Source organism: Oncorhynchus mykiss, chromosome 16 (genome assembly GCF_013265735.2).
Source record: "Oncorhynchus mykiss isolate Arlee chromosome 16, USDA_OmykA_1.1, whole genome shotgun sequence".
NCBI classification, from domain to species: domain Eukaryota; kingdom Metazoa; phylum Chordata; class Actinopteri; order Salmoniformes; family Salmonidae; genus Oncorhynchus; species Oncorhynchus mykiss.
This window is the reverse complement of record NC_048580.1, coordinates 41,504,783-41,518,825: the sequence shown is the minus strand read 5'-3', so window position 1 is coordinate 41,518,825 and position 14,043 is coordinate 41,504,783. Positions and strand designations below refer to the sequence as shown.

Sequence of the window (14,043 nt, the reverse complement as noted above, 5' to 3'; positions counted from 1 at the left end):
TGAATGACTGAATAACTTTTAGAACAAAATTTGAGTTTTGGGCAGTTGTTTCATTTCTGTTTCAGACCCAATATTTATTGAGCTGACGCACATACATACATGCGATTAACTAAGGTAAACAAAATGTAATCTTATGTGATTCAATAGCTATCATCGAGGTTGTGGTTTACTTCCCCAGTTCAAATTTACAAAATCCTGTCATAGATTTTGAGAATTGTGGCCTGTTTCTTGACTCCTAACGAAAAATCTGAGCCTAATATTTTGAATGTATGGCTAATTGGAATAAGCAATTCATTGTCTCTAAACCATGTCAAACAAGTTATACCTTGTATAATTTTATAGATCCAATGACTCACATTGCATATTTACTGTGGTGTAGTGTGTAAGGGGTTTGTTTACATCAATGGGAAATGCCGACTTCATGGGCTGTATTCTGCTCCAATACCAAGCGTTCCAGTCACAATAAAAGCTGACTTCACAGTGACTAACTAAATACCACATGTAACATATAGTTCAAGATAGCCAGGTTTCTCGTTCACAGGATATGCCCAAATACCTCTTATAATAGTACTTCTGTTGTGAAAAGTAAGCCTTAAACACACTTTGGTGAGAGGGGCGGTTCCTATTCCTCGCAGACAGTACCAAAGCTGCAGTGGAACAGTCATAGGCAGAGCTGTGTGCCAATAGGATGTGCAGAATAGGGAATACGGAAGTGACAAAAGCAAAGGGCCAAAACCCCAAGCTCCAAACTAACCCCTGTGTGTGTGTGTGTGTGTGTGTGTGTGTGTGTGTGTGTGTGTGTGTGTGTGTGTGTGTGTGTGTGTGTGTGTGTGTGTGTGTGTGTGTGTGTGTGTGTGTGTGTGTGTGTGTGTGTGTGTGTGTGTGTGTGTGTGTGTGTCAGTGACAGCTCGTGCCGTTAAAGGTTAGGAAGGATGATTTTTTTATGAGCAAGGCCTTATTTCTATTACAGCATTTTGGATGACTGTCATTCATTTTCCATTCACCCAGGTCAATGTAACATCGATAGGTTTAGAATACTACATGACACTCACATTTTCCCTATACCCATCATGATGTTTCTGCAACCTAGCCTATGAGTTAAAGTTTAAAACGTAGGTGCACAGGTCAAGAGACAACTTGACTTAGTAATGAAGGTGACAGACAGTGACCCATTCAATACTGCCTTGCATACTCTTGCCTGCATCTAGCTGAGTGTAATCATTAAACAAGAGTTTCTATTGGACAAATTCAGGTAGGTCCCGTTTCGTTTCATGTGCCTCTGTTTAAAAAATGTTTTGCAACAGAATCAGCGGAATGAATACACCGCTGATCACCTGCACACACGGTTCACCTTCAATGCAGCCATGTGCTCTCCTCCTCTCACCTTTTCCCTTCGCTTGTGGACTTCAGTGCACAACAAACTAGCTGTCTGTGACCAGGCGCATAAATCTCTCCAAGCTAAACCTTCATATCATAACCGCTAACCACTACACAACCTACATCGTTGTGACCATATTCACTTTATAGCCAATGAACTAGAACTAACGCTTTAGTCAGGGACGGGCATAGATTACAAATTACAATTACAAAATAGAACTACAAAATACCCTAAAGAGGATCAAAATAAAATCTAAAATGCTTTTGCAAAGTATTGTTTTTAATTGAAAATACATGTCATTTGCATTTTAAAACACAAATAATACATTTGCAAATGGCCTGCAAACAGCAACAACATTCTCATGAAGGGTTACAGAAACTTCTTGCTATGACTGTGATATGTTGCTGTTTATCTAACTTAGTTGAATACACTGTCAGTCTGGATAAGAGCATCTGCTAAATTACCAAAATGTAAATGCATGTGAAAATGAACAATTGCAAAGCACACTGGGTATTGTCATTGCCCTTGTTTTCGGGCAGAGTAGAGTAGAGTAATACTCAGCATGCTTTGCAATTGTTCATTTTTACATGTACATATGCATTTAGTACATTTAGTAGAAACTCTTATCATACCATAGTGCCATCAGATTTTTGAGACCAATGTAGGGTGAAAGGGGGCCACAAAACTGTGAAATGCTATAAATAATTTATTTGTATGTCGAAAATACAAATTACAGCTTTTGAAAGTATCTTGTTACAAAATACAGTGGAGTGTAGTTTAGCCCAGTGTAACACAACATAACAAATACTCAGAAGTAATTCAAATACGTATTTCAAATACATGTAACAGAATACTGCACATCTCTGGTGTTGGTATACCCACAATCCAATCCATGTGTACAATCACGCCGTAAAGTGTGCAGCAAGCAGTTTAGCAGTTACACCGGTGGCCCCGATGTCAATACATTAATAAAATTGAAAGCTTACCTTGACTTGGAAGAGTTGGCCTGTTGGTTAGCCATAGAAAGCAAGCTAACAGAAATAGCATTGAATTGAAAGGTAATTGAAAGGTAAACTAAGAAAGATAAAAATACAACAAAACATCTCTCTCTCTCTCTCTCTCTCTCTCTCTCTCTCTCTCTCTCTCTCTCTCTCTCTCTCGCTCTCTCTCTCTCTCTCTCTCTCTCGCTCTCTCACTCTCTTTCTCTGCTGCATCTCCTTTATTTCGGCACATATTATTTTGTTAAAATCTGTTCAACTATTGTCTTTCTCTCTCTTTGAGTCAACTATTCAATACATTTTATGCCAGTGTTTCCCAAACTCTGTTTGTTTTTTTGCCCTAGCACCACACAGCTGATTCAAATAATCAACTCAACATTAAGCTTTGATCATTTGAATCAGCTGTGTAGTGCAGGGCAAAAAAACAAGAAAGTGCGCCCCTTGGGGTCCCCAGGACAGAGTTTGTGTCTGTTTCTCAAACTAGACACTCCAATGTACTTGTCCTCTTGCTCAGTTGTGCACCGGGGCCTCCCACTCCTCTTTCTATTCTGGTTAGAGACAGTTTGCGCCGTTCTGTGAAGGGAGTAGTACACAGCGTTGTACGAGATCTTCAGTTTCTTGGCAATTTTTCGCATGGAAAAGCCTTCATTTCTCAGAACAAGAATAGACTGACAACTTTCAGAAGAAAGTTCTTTGTTTCTGGCCATTTTGATCCTGTAATTGAACCCACAAATGCTAGTCTAAAGAAGGCTAGTTTTATTGCTTCTTTAATCAAAACAACAGTTTTCAACTGTGCTAACATAATTGCAAAAGGATTTTCTAATGATTAATTAGCCTTTTAAAATGATACACTTGGATTAGCTAACCCAATTGGAACACAGGAGTGATGGTTGCTGATAATGGACCTCAATACGCCTATGTAGATATTGCATTAACAATCAGCCGTTTACAGCTACAATAGTCATTTACAACATTAACCATGTCTACACTGTATTTCTGATCAATTTGATGTTATTTTAATGGACAAAAAATGTGGTTTTCTTTCAAAAACAAGGAAATGTCTAAGTGACACCAAACTTTTGAACGGTAGTGTATGTGTGTGTGTTCTAGTCACACCGCCTTACGATCTTTTGCTTGATATTAGACACCTTACCAGATTTGCTCAGGGTAAACAAAAATTATATTTATCAAATGTCTCTTCAAGATATGGGAGAAACAGATTTCTCCTGTTGTTGTTGTTGTCTCCAACACTGCAGTATAAAACTCAAAAAAAAACTCAAAAAATAAACATCCCTTTTTCAGGACCCTGTCTTTCAAAAATAATTAGTTAAAATCCAAATAACTTATCAGATCTTCATAGTAAAGGGTTTAAACACTGTTTCCCATGCTTGTTCAATGAACCATGAACAATTAATGAACATGCACCTGTGGAACGGTCATTAAGACACTAACAGTTTAGGCAATTAAGGTCACAGTTATGAAAACTTAGGACACTAAAGAGGTCTTTCTACTGACTCTGAAAAACAAAGAAAGATGCCCAGGGTCCCTGCTCATCTGTGTGAACGTGCCTTAGGCATGCTGCAAGGAGGCATGAGGACTGCAGATGTGGCCAGGGCAATAAATTGCAATATTCGTACTGTGAGACACCAAAGACAGCGATACAGGGATACAGGATGGACAGCTGATCGTCCTTGCAGTGGCAGAACACATGTAACAACACCTGCACAGGATCGGTACATCTGAATATCACACCTGCGGGACAGGTACAGGATGGCAACAACAACTGCCCGAGTTACACCAGGAACACACAATCCCTCCATCAGTGCTCAGACTGTCCGCAATAGGCTGAGAGAGGCTGGACTGAGGGCTTGTAGGCCTGTTGTAAGACAGGTCCTCACCAGACATCACTGGCAACAAATGTCGCCTATGGGCACAAACTCACCGGCGGTGGACCAGACAGGACTGGCAAAAAGGGCTCTTCACTGACGAGTCAAGGTTTTGTCTCACCAGGGGTGATGGTCGGATTCGCGTTTATCTTCGAAGGAATGAGCGTTACACCGAGGCCTGTACTCTGGAGAGGGATCGATTTGGAGGTGGAGGGTCCATCATGGTCTGGGGCGGTGTGTCACAACATCATCGGACTGAACTTGTTGTCATTGCAAGCAATCTCAACGTTGTGCGTTACAGGAAAGACATCCTCCTCCCTCATGTGGTACCCTTCCTGCAGGCTCATCCTGACATGACCATGCAGCATGACAATGCCACCAACCATACTGTTCGTTCTGTGCGTGATTTCCTGCAAGAAAGGAATGTAAGTGTTCTGCCATGGCCAGCGAAGAGCCCGGATCTCAATCCCATTGAGTATGTCTGGGACCTCTTGGATCAGAGGGGGAGGGCTAGGGCCATTCCCCCCAGAAATGTCCGGGAACTTGCAGGTGCCTTGGTGAAAGAGTGGGGTAACATCTCACAGCAAGAACTGGCAAATCTGGTGCAGTCCATGAGGAGGATATGCACTGCAGTACTTAATGCAGCTGGTGGCCACACCAGATACTTACTGTTACTTTTGATTTTGACCCCCTTTGTTCAGGGACACATTATTCCATTTATGTTTGTCACATGTCTGTGGAACTTGTTCAGTTTATGTCTCAGTTGTTGAATCTTATGTTCATAGAAATATTTACACATGTTAAGTTTGCTGAAAATAAACACAGTTGACAGCGAGAGGAAATTATTTTTTTTGCTGAGTTTATATGACCCATTCACCCCATTCATACACAATGATGGGAGCCCAAAGGTTTGAGTCCTGGGCCTACCTAGCTCTTGGCATGCTACACTGCGGCTGACCCTGTGCTCTTCTCAATTTGTAGTGTGCTTGTGTCTGTGTTTGTGTCTGTGGGGGGGGGGGGGGGGGGACAGAGAAAAATAAGAAATTCCGTTTCTAATGAACCAGTACTATTATTTTCTATCATTCTATGTACTGAACCACTGATGAACAAAGATGATTGCTTTCCTACTGTTGGACCTTCAGTCCCTGTATTCATAGAACCATGTAGACCTTCATCCATAACCAGGGGCAGACTGGGACCAAAAATCTAAAACCCGGCCCATTCTTCCTCAAGGCCCCTGGAAACTGGCCAATTTATTTCCTTGAGGCCACCATTATTATCCAGTTAATGATAATTTTGCACAAGAACAAATAAAGTTTGACAGGCCCGCTTGGCTAAAAACGGACCAGCCCGTATGGCATTTGCCTGAAATGCCAGAAGGCCAGTACAAACCTGACCTCTTCTGAGGGTAGTGAGTGGCGATACATCTCTTGTAACTCGATTGTTTGTTTATGTACAGTGCCTTCGGAAAGTATTCAGACCACATTCCTTTTTCCACATTTTGTTACATTACAGCAATATTCTAAAGCTGATTAAATAAAAACAAATCCTCAACAATCTGCACACAATACCCCATAATGAAAAAGCAAAAACTGTTTTTTAGACATTTTTGCAAAGGTATTAAACATGAAAAAATTAAATATCACATTTACATAAGTATTCAGGCCCTTTGCTATGACACTCGAAATTGAGTTCAGGTGCATCTTGTTTCCATTGATCATCCTTGAGATGTTTGAGACAGTGATGCATTCAGTCAGGATGTAAAAACTGTGATGTACTGTAAAACATGCTCAAGAAAAAAAGATTGTCCTCCCTCATCTTAAATGGCACCGACCGTACTGGATTCATCCCTCCAGAGAACACGTTTCCACTGCTCTAGAGTCTAATGGTGGTGAGCTTTACACCACTACTGCCGATGCTTGGCATTGCACATGGGGACCTTAGGATTGTGTGCGGCTGCTCTGCCATGGAAACCCATTTTGTGAAGCTCCTGACTAACAGTTTTTGTACTGACGCTGCTTCCAGAGGCAGTTTAGAGCTCGTGTTGCAAACAAGAACAGACGATTTTTACGAGCTACTCGCTTCAGCACTCGCTGGTCCCGTTCTGTGAGCTTGTGTGGCCTACCACTTCGCGGCTGAGCCGTTGTTGCTGCTAGATGTTTCCACTTCACAATAACTGCACTTACAGTTGACCGAACAGCTCGAGCAGGGCAGGAATTTGATGAACTGACTTGTTGGTAAGGCCATTCTACTGACAATGTTTGTCTATGGAGGTTGCATGGCTGTGCACTTGATTTTAGGCACCTGTCAGCAACATGTGTGGCTGAAATAGTAAAATCCACTCATTTTAAGTGGTGTCCACATACTTTTGTATAGATAGTGTAAGTAGGAATGTGTAAATGTGTCTAATGTTTATCTATTTGAAAGCTCTGACGAAGGCTTTGAGGCCATAGACGATATATTAACCTCAGTAAGTGCAGTGAGCATAAGTGTTCTTCGTTTCTTTTAAGTTTTGTACTAATGTACACACATAGGCATCATTGGCCAAACTACTGGCTTGCACCGCCTAATGGTCAACCACTATATGACATGTTCTGCTACAGCTACAACATGGCTGGGAAGAGAGAGTGTGCAGGGAAACAGGCCCATACCTTTGTCCATTATAATCCCCCCTGAAGCAAACTTCACCATTTACTCATTACAAGAATTTATATGAATCATAGGAGAGGCTCTCCTTATCCTAAAAAAGCTAGTATTGTGCCTCATAATTAATTTCAGGGATGTACTTCATATAAGGTCACGTCAAAGACTAAATGTCAACTTGTCATTAAATAGTATGATTGCTTTTGAACAGGACATAGTTACTCATTGATACAGCTTCAACTGATATATAACATTTTCAGCTTCAATAACATTAGACAATTGTTTTGAGATTGTTGACTGTCTCCAACAGACCCACAAAACAACAAATCTGATTGTACATGATACTGGAGAACTATCTCTTAAAACGATTTGTAATAGGAGTGACATATTTCTAAGTCAATTTGAGAATCCATCAAATCGTTGTATTACTTGGGTCACATTGAGTAGCCACAAACGGCATAGCAACTGATCATTTCAATTGCTGTGGTGATAACATTGTAACTATATGTAACAACGTTGTAATTATATCAGTGACTAATGGGGTGCAGACTTGTCTGTTTCCACCATTACACTGTGAAAGAAGTTAACTGTGGTATCCTATTGCATTCCATATAGCCTAACTTCTGCAGTCGCCCTGTGACACCGAGAAGCTTCTGGTCGTCGACGAGGCACACTATGGAATAATATGCTTAGGCTGCAAGTGCAACTTCAAGTCAAATGTTACCATGAGTGTCAATAGTTGCATCAGATCTAATGTCTAATGGCTATCGGCACTCTTAACAATCGACCGTGTCTCATTTATCTAAAATGCTTTTGTAGGGCATCGATACTGTATGTATATGGTTGGTTGCTCCCTGTAGCGTAGACAGACAGCATAGAAACAGTAGCCTAGACATGCTCAGTCATTCAGTTAACAAGTTCTTACGGCCATAAAAGAAGAGGTACGATGGTGAGCCATCTTGTTTATTCGTATTTTTACGTTAACAACAATGGCGGAGATACACAATTCCGTCTTTCACGTGAGAAACACCAGCAAACGAGCATACTGTTCACATCAATAATATAACAAGACGTACATTAAGATTATATTCAGTGCAAAAAAAACTACGGTATTATCACCAGCACATTAAAATAACACGCCTTACTTTTTAAAATCGTTGTAGGCTAATTGTAGCAGGTATTATTATCATACAGTCATGTAAGTTTTCTATAGGCAGTTTTAGTTGTTGGGGGAAATATATGTTTTAGTCTAAACATAGCAGTGCCGTTATTATGGAATACAAATTCAGTAAAAGGCAAAGTTCTGTTTTAGTAGGTAGTGCCCTGGTACAATCTTGCCATATCGGTTACTTGGCTTTTAGCTAACTTTGTCTTCCTAAGACTCACAAATTGTCTTAAACAAGCATAGGTATATATTGGGTAAATAATACATAACTTAATAATATAACGTTAATATAACACTATAAAAACAATATCATATGAAATCTCTATTTAGAAATCTCTATTGCAATTTCCCCAGGTTTAGGTAGCATCTTTATTAAGGATTTAAAACGATTGCATGTCCCTGGTAATCCTACCAAAATCCTATCTGAAGTAAGAACTAAATATCCTTGTCTTGGCTCTTCACCACAAATGACAATGAAGTATAATACAAAAAAACTGAAAAGAACAATAAAATGTGTTTTACATATGGGCCTGCTAGTCAATGTTATTTCCTCGGAAGTCACACTGCTGTCATGACATTAAACATTAAACATATTGTTGAGTTACATTTTGCTGACGATTTTAAATGGCAACTATTTGTCCATTGTGAATTTGAATTCTATTTACAGGATTAGTTGGCATTGGTTAAGTGTTGTTGTACCCTGCCCTGTCTGCCTATGTGTATTTGTTTGTCTATGCTTTTGTTAGGAGATTACATAAAATCAGTTTTTTTTATCAAATAAATTATCTAAAGTGGCCTATAGCCTACTCCATTAATAAACATGCTTTTAAACAGAGATCACGTATAAGATACATTTTCTAAATGCAATATTGCCGAATGTAAATGTTGTAAGGAAAAGTAAAAAACTACAAAATAACTAATTTGCATCCATATAACTCATCGTGAAGAGGGAGAAATACATACATAAGTATGCCAGCAATATCTGTGGGATCTTTTTTTCCTTTCCCTTGTTGACTAATAAAACAGTGGCCATAAAGTTGACGCTCTCTGCCTCCTTCTCTCCTTTCATCGTCAATATGGTTCCTCTTTTTTCCCCTTTTTCTGCCATATAACCATAAAAAGACCATAAAATCACTCCTTGGTCTCCTCTTTCTCTTTCTCTTCCGCTTCTTTCTCTTCCCCCTCTTCCCCTTCACCGTCCTCGTTGCCCTCCTCCTCAGCCTCAGCCTCGGCATCAGCATCCGCCTCTCCTCTCTGGCCCGGAAACTTGTCTTTGTTGTTTTCTTTTTTCCACTTCATTCGCCGATTTTGAAACCATATCTTGACCTGCCTTTCGGTGAGACTCAGGGCATGGGACACCTCGATCCGCCGCTTGCGTGTAAGGTACGGATTGAAGAGAAACTCCTTCTCCAGTTCAAGTGTTTGGTAACGACTGTAGGTTTGCCTTCCATTCCGCCTCCCTGGTGCTTAAATGAAATAGTAAATATGGTTAGCTTATATGTATTAGATATTGTCTTTAACATATTATTAGTAGGACTACAGTAATTTGATCATCTTAATGAAAAACACAGACTGGACTTTCCTGAGTTAATTTGATGGTGGAATTAATATTTTAAAATCAAGGAAAAACAACTAAATCTAAAATATTCCCACATGTCTATTATTTTGTAGTATAAATTAAATATGATCTGTTTAGTAACGTTTACTTTTTCAATTATGTAACTGGTAACTGCACTACACACACTCACACAAACACACACATTCACACACTCACAACCACACACACACTCTCTCTCACACACACGCGCGCGCGCGCACACACAATAGATAGATAGATACATGTTCTTCTGCAGATTGCGGAGGAAGTATCTTAGGCCTAACATATTTTTCTAAGATAACACTAAAAACACTTGAAACGATAGTCCATGATGTGTTAAATTATCAATTCTATCACACCCTACATTACCTTATTAGCTTGGTTTAGGGCAAGGACATGTGAAGAGATGAATAGCAGGTGGAATACTGACGTTTAGAAGCAAAGTAGGATATTTGCATTACAAATCGTTTATTGTTTCAGTAACAATTTGGTCATACAATGTTTGGGCACTCCGTTTAGTAGGTCTCTATTTAATTTAGGATGGCAGGGGATGGGGACAAGTTGTACTTCAGGTTCTTCAAATAACTCTGGGTTTCTGGGTTTCAGTTTTTTTGTCATTACAGATATTCTCAAGAAAAACACTATCCGTGTCACCGAGACCTCTGTCAAGTGAGACAACTTTTTTTTTCTTTACATGGTAACCTAAGTTGTTTGTTAGAAGCTTATACGTTAATATTACAGGCCACCTGATATACGATCTGAGATTACATAACTATTGTTTATAGTGTATACTCGCTATAGCTATGTAATCAATTAACCTGTATATTCTGCTGCACTAAAACGCAATAAATAAAGACATTCTCAATTCCTTATTATTACTTTTGCTTTTACGCACGCAGGCACACGCACAAACACGCACACAAACACACACCGCGCACAAACACACATAGTTACTCGCACATATGGGAAATAAAGTACACAAAATAATTCTAACCGTGAGGTCTCATCCAAGGAAACATAATACTGGGAGACGAGTTCTGATTTAAGTGGCCTTGTCCTTCTCCGGGGTTAGAGCCGTTAGAGGATTTAGAGTCTGGGTATTGCGCGAGGCTTGCCTCTTGCTGGGTACCATAAAGCGGTTGCCTCGGTAGAGCTTCATATCCATAAAATTTCGTTGCGTCTCCATGGCAAGCCAGCGCGCAGGGGTTCTGTTGGTATCCAGGATTGGAGATCCCCGTGGTCCCATGGTGAAAAAAGTCCTGGACATGATGGGAAGGGTGCTGAAAGCCCGATGCAGCTGCCCCGGGTCCGTAGACCAGCGTGTGGCTACGGGCAACGCTTTGTGGGAATCTGCAGTCGTAGTAAGTTGGCTCCAGTGATTCGCCTCCTTTGTATTTGGAGAAAAGAGGGTTAACAAAATATGAGCTCATTGTTTAGTTTGCATTAAACAAGGGAAGGTTTCTTCGTTGTAGAATATCCCCGTTCTGGATTGTGGCAGCCTTTTGTTTAGGTTCCCAGTCGCACACAGAACACAGACAAACCGGAACTAGATGGAGAAACGCTGCCCGTTTGGACAAACAGTCTCAGGCAGCTCTCTCGCGCTCCAACACTCTTCTCATCGAGTTTTTCTCACTATCTCCAGTAGTTTTCCTTTTTTCAGCCTCAAATCCGGCTCATGGCGTGTGCTTTGGATATGTGTTAAGGTTATAGCTGGCTTGCTCCGCCGACACAGTCACAAGCGCTTCTCTTTTTTTTCCTTCTTTTTTTTTTAGCTTCCCACCCAACCACCCCCACCATAATCCTCCCTCCCAACAACCCCCCCAACTCATCTTTTACCCAAGCGGTCAGCGTGTACATACACCATGATAGACAACCTGCACTAACCATTCTACTACAACAAGAAAAATGAGCTCAATATGATGCCTATGATCACCATGTGAAAAAGCTAAACTCTCAAGTTGTCTTTGTGGCCAAATTACTATGACACATAGAGCTACTGGAGCGGACTGGCCATCTGGCATTTCAGGCAAATGCCAGATGGGCTGGACCATGTTTTGCCCAGTGGGCCTGTCTAACTTTGATTTTTTTTTAAATCTGGCTAATAATGGGGGCCTCAAGGAAGATAATATGGCCACTGGTAGAAAAAATGAGACGTGGGGGGCTCAAGGGGAAAATAATGGGCAGTTTGTTAGAAATGCTAGGGAAGATTTTTGGTCCAGTCCACCCCTGTAAAGCTACACATATATAACAAATACATTAAAAAAGGCCTTGTTCTTAATAAAGTCATCATATGTAACCTGTGTATGTAGTTTGAGAGCCATTCCTTATATAAAATAATGGTTTAAAAAGGGACGCTGTTAGCTGTTAGCTTAGCCTACCATAAATACACAATAGCACTGCTTGAGGGCCCACTATACTGCCTGCTATTTATGACAGGGTAACAAAAAATAAAGGCCTATATAACTATAAACGAGTAGGCCAGGCCTAGCACATATAACTAACTACAAATGTGTAATGCTTTAATAATGATAACGGAAATAATAATGATAATGGCATCTTTAACAAAATCACAAACCCATTCAAATGTCTAACCCTTGTAGCTCAACATTAACGCTAAGTTTTCATACTTGAGCTAATACGCCTACTAACTATAAGCGCTTTACCAGTCCCTTGCGCACTTAAACTACAGAAGGCCATGAAACCCCGGCATGAGCAAACATAAATGAGGCCTGTATACCCGACTCACTCTACTGACCCTGTTAAACCTATGAGCAAAAGTAGTAAATCTGCCACGTTCAGTTAATAAAATGTTACATTAGACTACATTAGATGTCTCATTATTTCAGCGGAGATATCGATAGCGCGTTGTTTATTTCTGTTGTGTATAGCTAAGTTGTAGCATGGCCTCTCCCTGAATGCGCGCTCGTGTTGGTTTTGTGGTGTTACTGACGATTTTTACACGTCATCGTAAAATATGAAAGGCCCACAGAGAACATTTACAGACTTGTAACAGTCTATAAATATGCTGATTGCTGTTTCAACAACAAAAGCACTGAAAGGGACTAAGAAACAATTAGACTATAATAGTATGCTTCTGATGTAGGCCTATAAATGCTGTTAACAACATTATTATTACAATATCTATTAGCATATTATTATTATCATGAGGTATTATTAGGATCTGGTATTAGTGTTAGTTCGTTATTAGGGGTAATGCTTATTCAAATATTCAGTGTTATTTGTCAATCAATTGTAGAAGTAAAAACTTTCTCTGTTTGTTAATTTTACTGGTTTGAAGATCTTTTCAGATAGGCCTACATTGTCTTAAGTATGGGGTGGTTGATACAAGGTTTATGGTACAAGGTCCACGCCTCTCCAGAGAAAAACTAGACCACACAACTGCCATAAAAAAACGTGGATAGGAAGTGATTTCAATTGCGCTTAAGGTGAAAAATGTTATGTTTTCAAATGTCAGTCCAAATGTTAATTGGCCTTCAATGTTGATGCAAATATGCAGAACCAACCTAATCGATTGTGCTAACGTTAGCTCCTATACATAAAGCTTGATGCGTTGCTAATAGTTTATAACCACGCATAATGAATGATATTTGATTAACATGTGTACAAACCAGCTCTTAGTCAACTACACATATTAGGCGTATACGTTCTACTAACGTGAAAGGTCATAACATAACATGGGTGAATGGGAAATGTAGGTTCATTTTGGTGTGACCCATCCTACAAATAGCGTACAATAGGCTCCCCATACGCGCATAAAAAGGTTCAACGAAGTCATAATCTATGTCTTCTGTACCCATACCTACACAAGTGAGACAGTCAATTATATCACATCTTTCAACCCTTTTTCTTAAAAATGTGATGAATGACGAAAACTGCATTTATTCCATCAGTAGACCTATAGACATTGGCCTTGCCAACTCCCTATTCGTGCACCACGCAAGGCCATAGCACAGCAGCACATAGCAGTACAGTCGGTCAACAGTGTCATCTAGTGTTGAGTTCGATCACCAACATTCATCTGCACCACGCATGCTATCATCAAATCGACGTTGCTTACATGAGGGAGAAATAAATGCAGTCGTATACATAATCAATATAGGGCCACAAATATGTGTTGAAAATGTATTTTACGACCTGTCAAATAAACTATATCCTTATAGGGCCTCCAATATTTTGCATTTGCTTTTATTTAAGTAGACCCCCTCAGAATAGTTTTTGACATTCTCTTCATATGGATTGTCTTAAGATAACGAACAGGCTTTTCTCTCTTCTTGCGGTCATATAGCCCACTCTGCCGTGCTCAGAGAGACCTGCCCAGGGGGAAGGCAGTAGGCTTGTTTGCGGTGGGCCCAACA

At 40.1% G+C, this 14,043-nt stretch overlaps 2 protein-coding genes across 3 annotated transcripts in view; both read right to left on the bottom strand.

Annotated features, from left to right (window-relative positions):
• LOC110491998 (homeobox protein Hox-C3a) overlaps positions 1 to 14,043 on the bottom strand; it is a 70,231-nt gene that overhangs the window by 44,527 nt on the left and 11,661 nt on the right. The gene's annotated exons all lie outside the window — the stretch shown is intronic.
• hoxc8a (homeobox C8a) lies at positions 7,838 to 11,429 on the bottom strand. Of its 2 annotated transcripts, none has more exons than XM_021565917.2 (2): positions 10,662 to 11,429; positions 7,838 to 9,536 (listed from the first exon to the last, which is right to left on the bottom strand). In XM_021565917.2, exons 1-2 carry the CDS (start codon positions 11,095 to 11,097, stop codon positions 9,202 to 9,204), a joined length of 771 nt encoding a protein of 256 aa, XP_021421592.1. In that variant the 5' UTR covers positions 11,098 to 11,429; the 3' UTR covers positions 7,838 to 9,201. The 2 variants fall into 2 exon arrangements, with proteins under 2 accessions (XP_021421592.1, XP_021421593.1); XM_021565918.2 differs by having other exon boundaries at positions 7,838 to 9,530.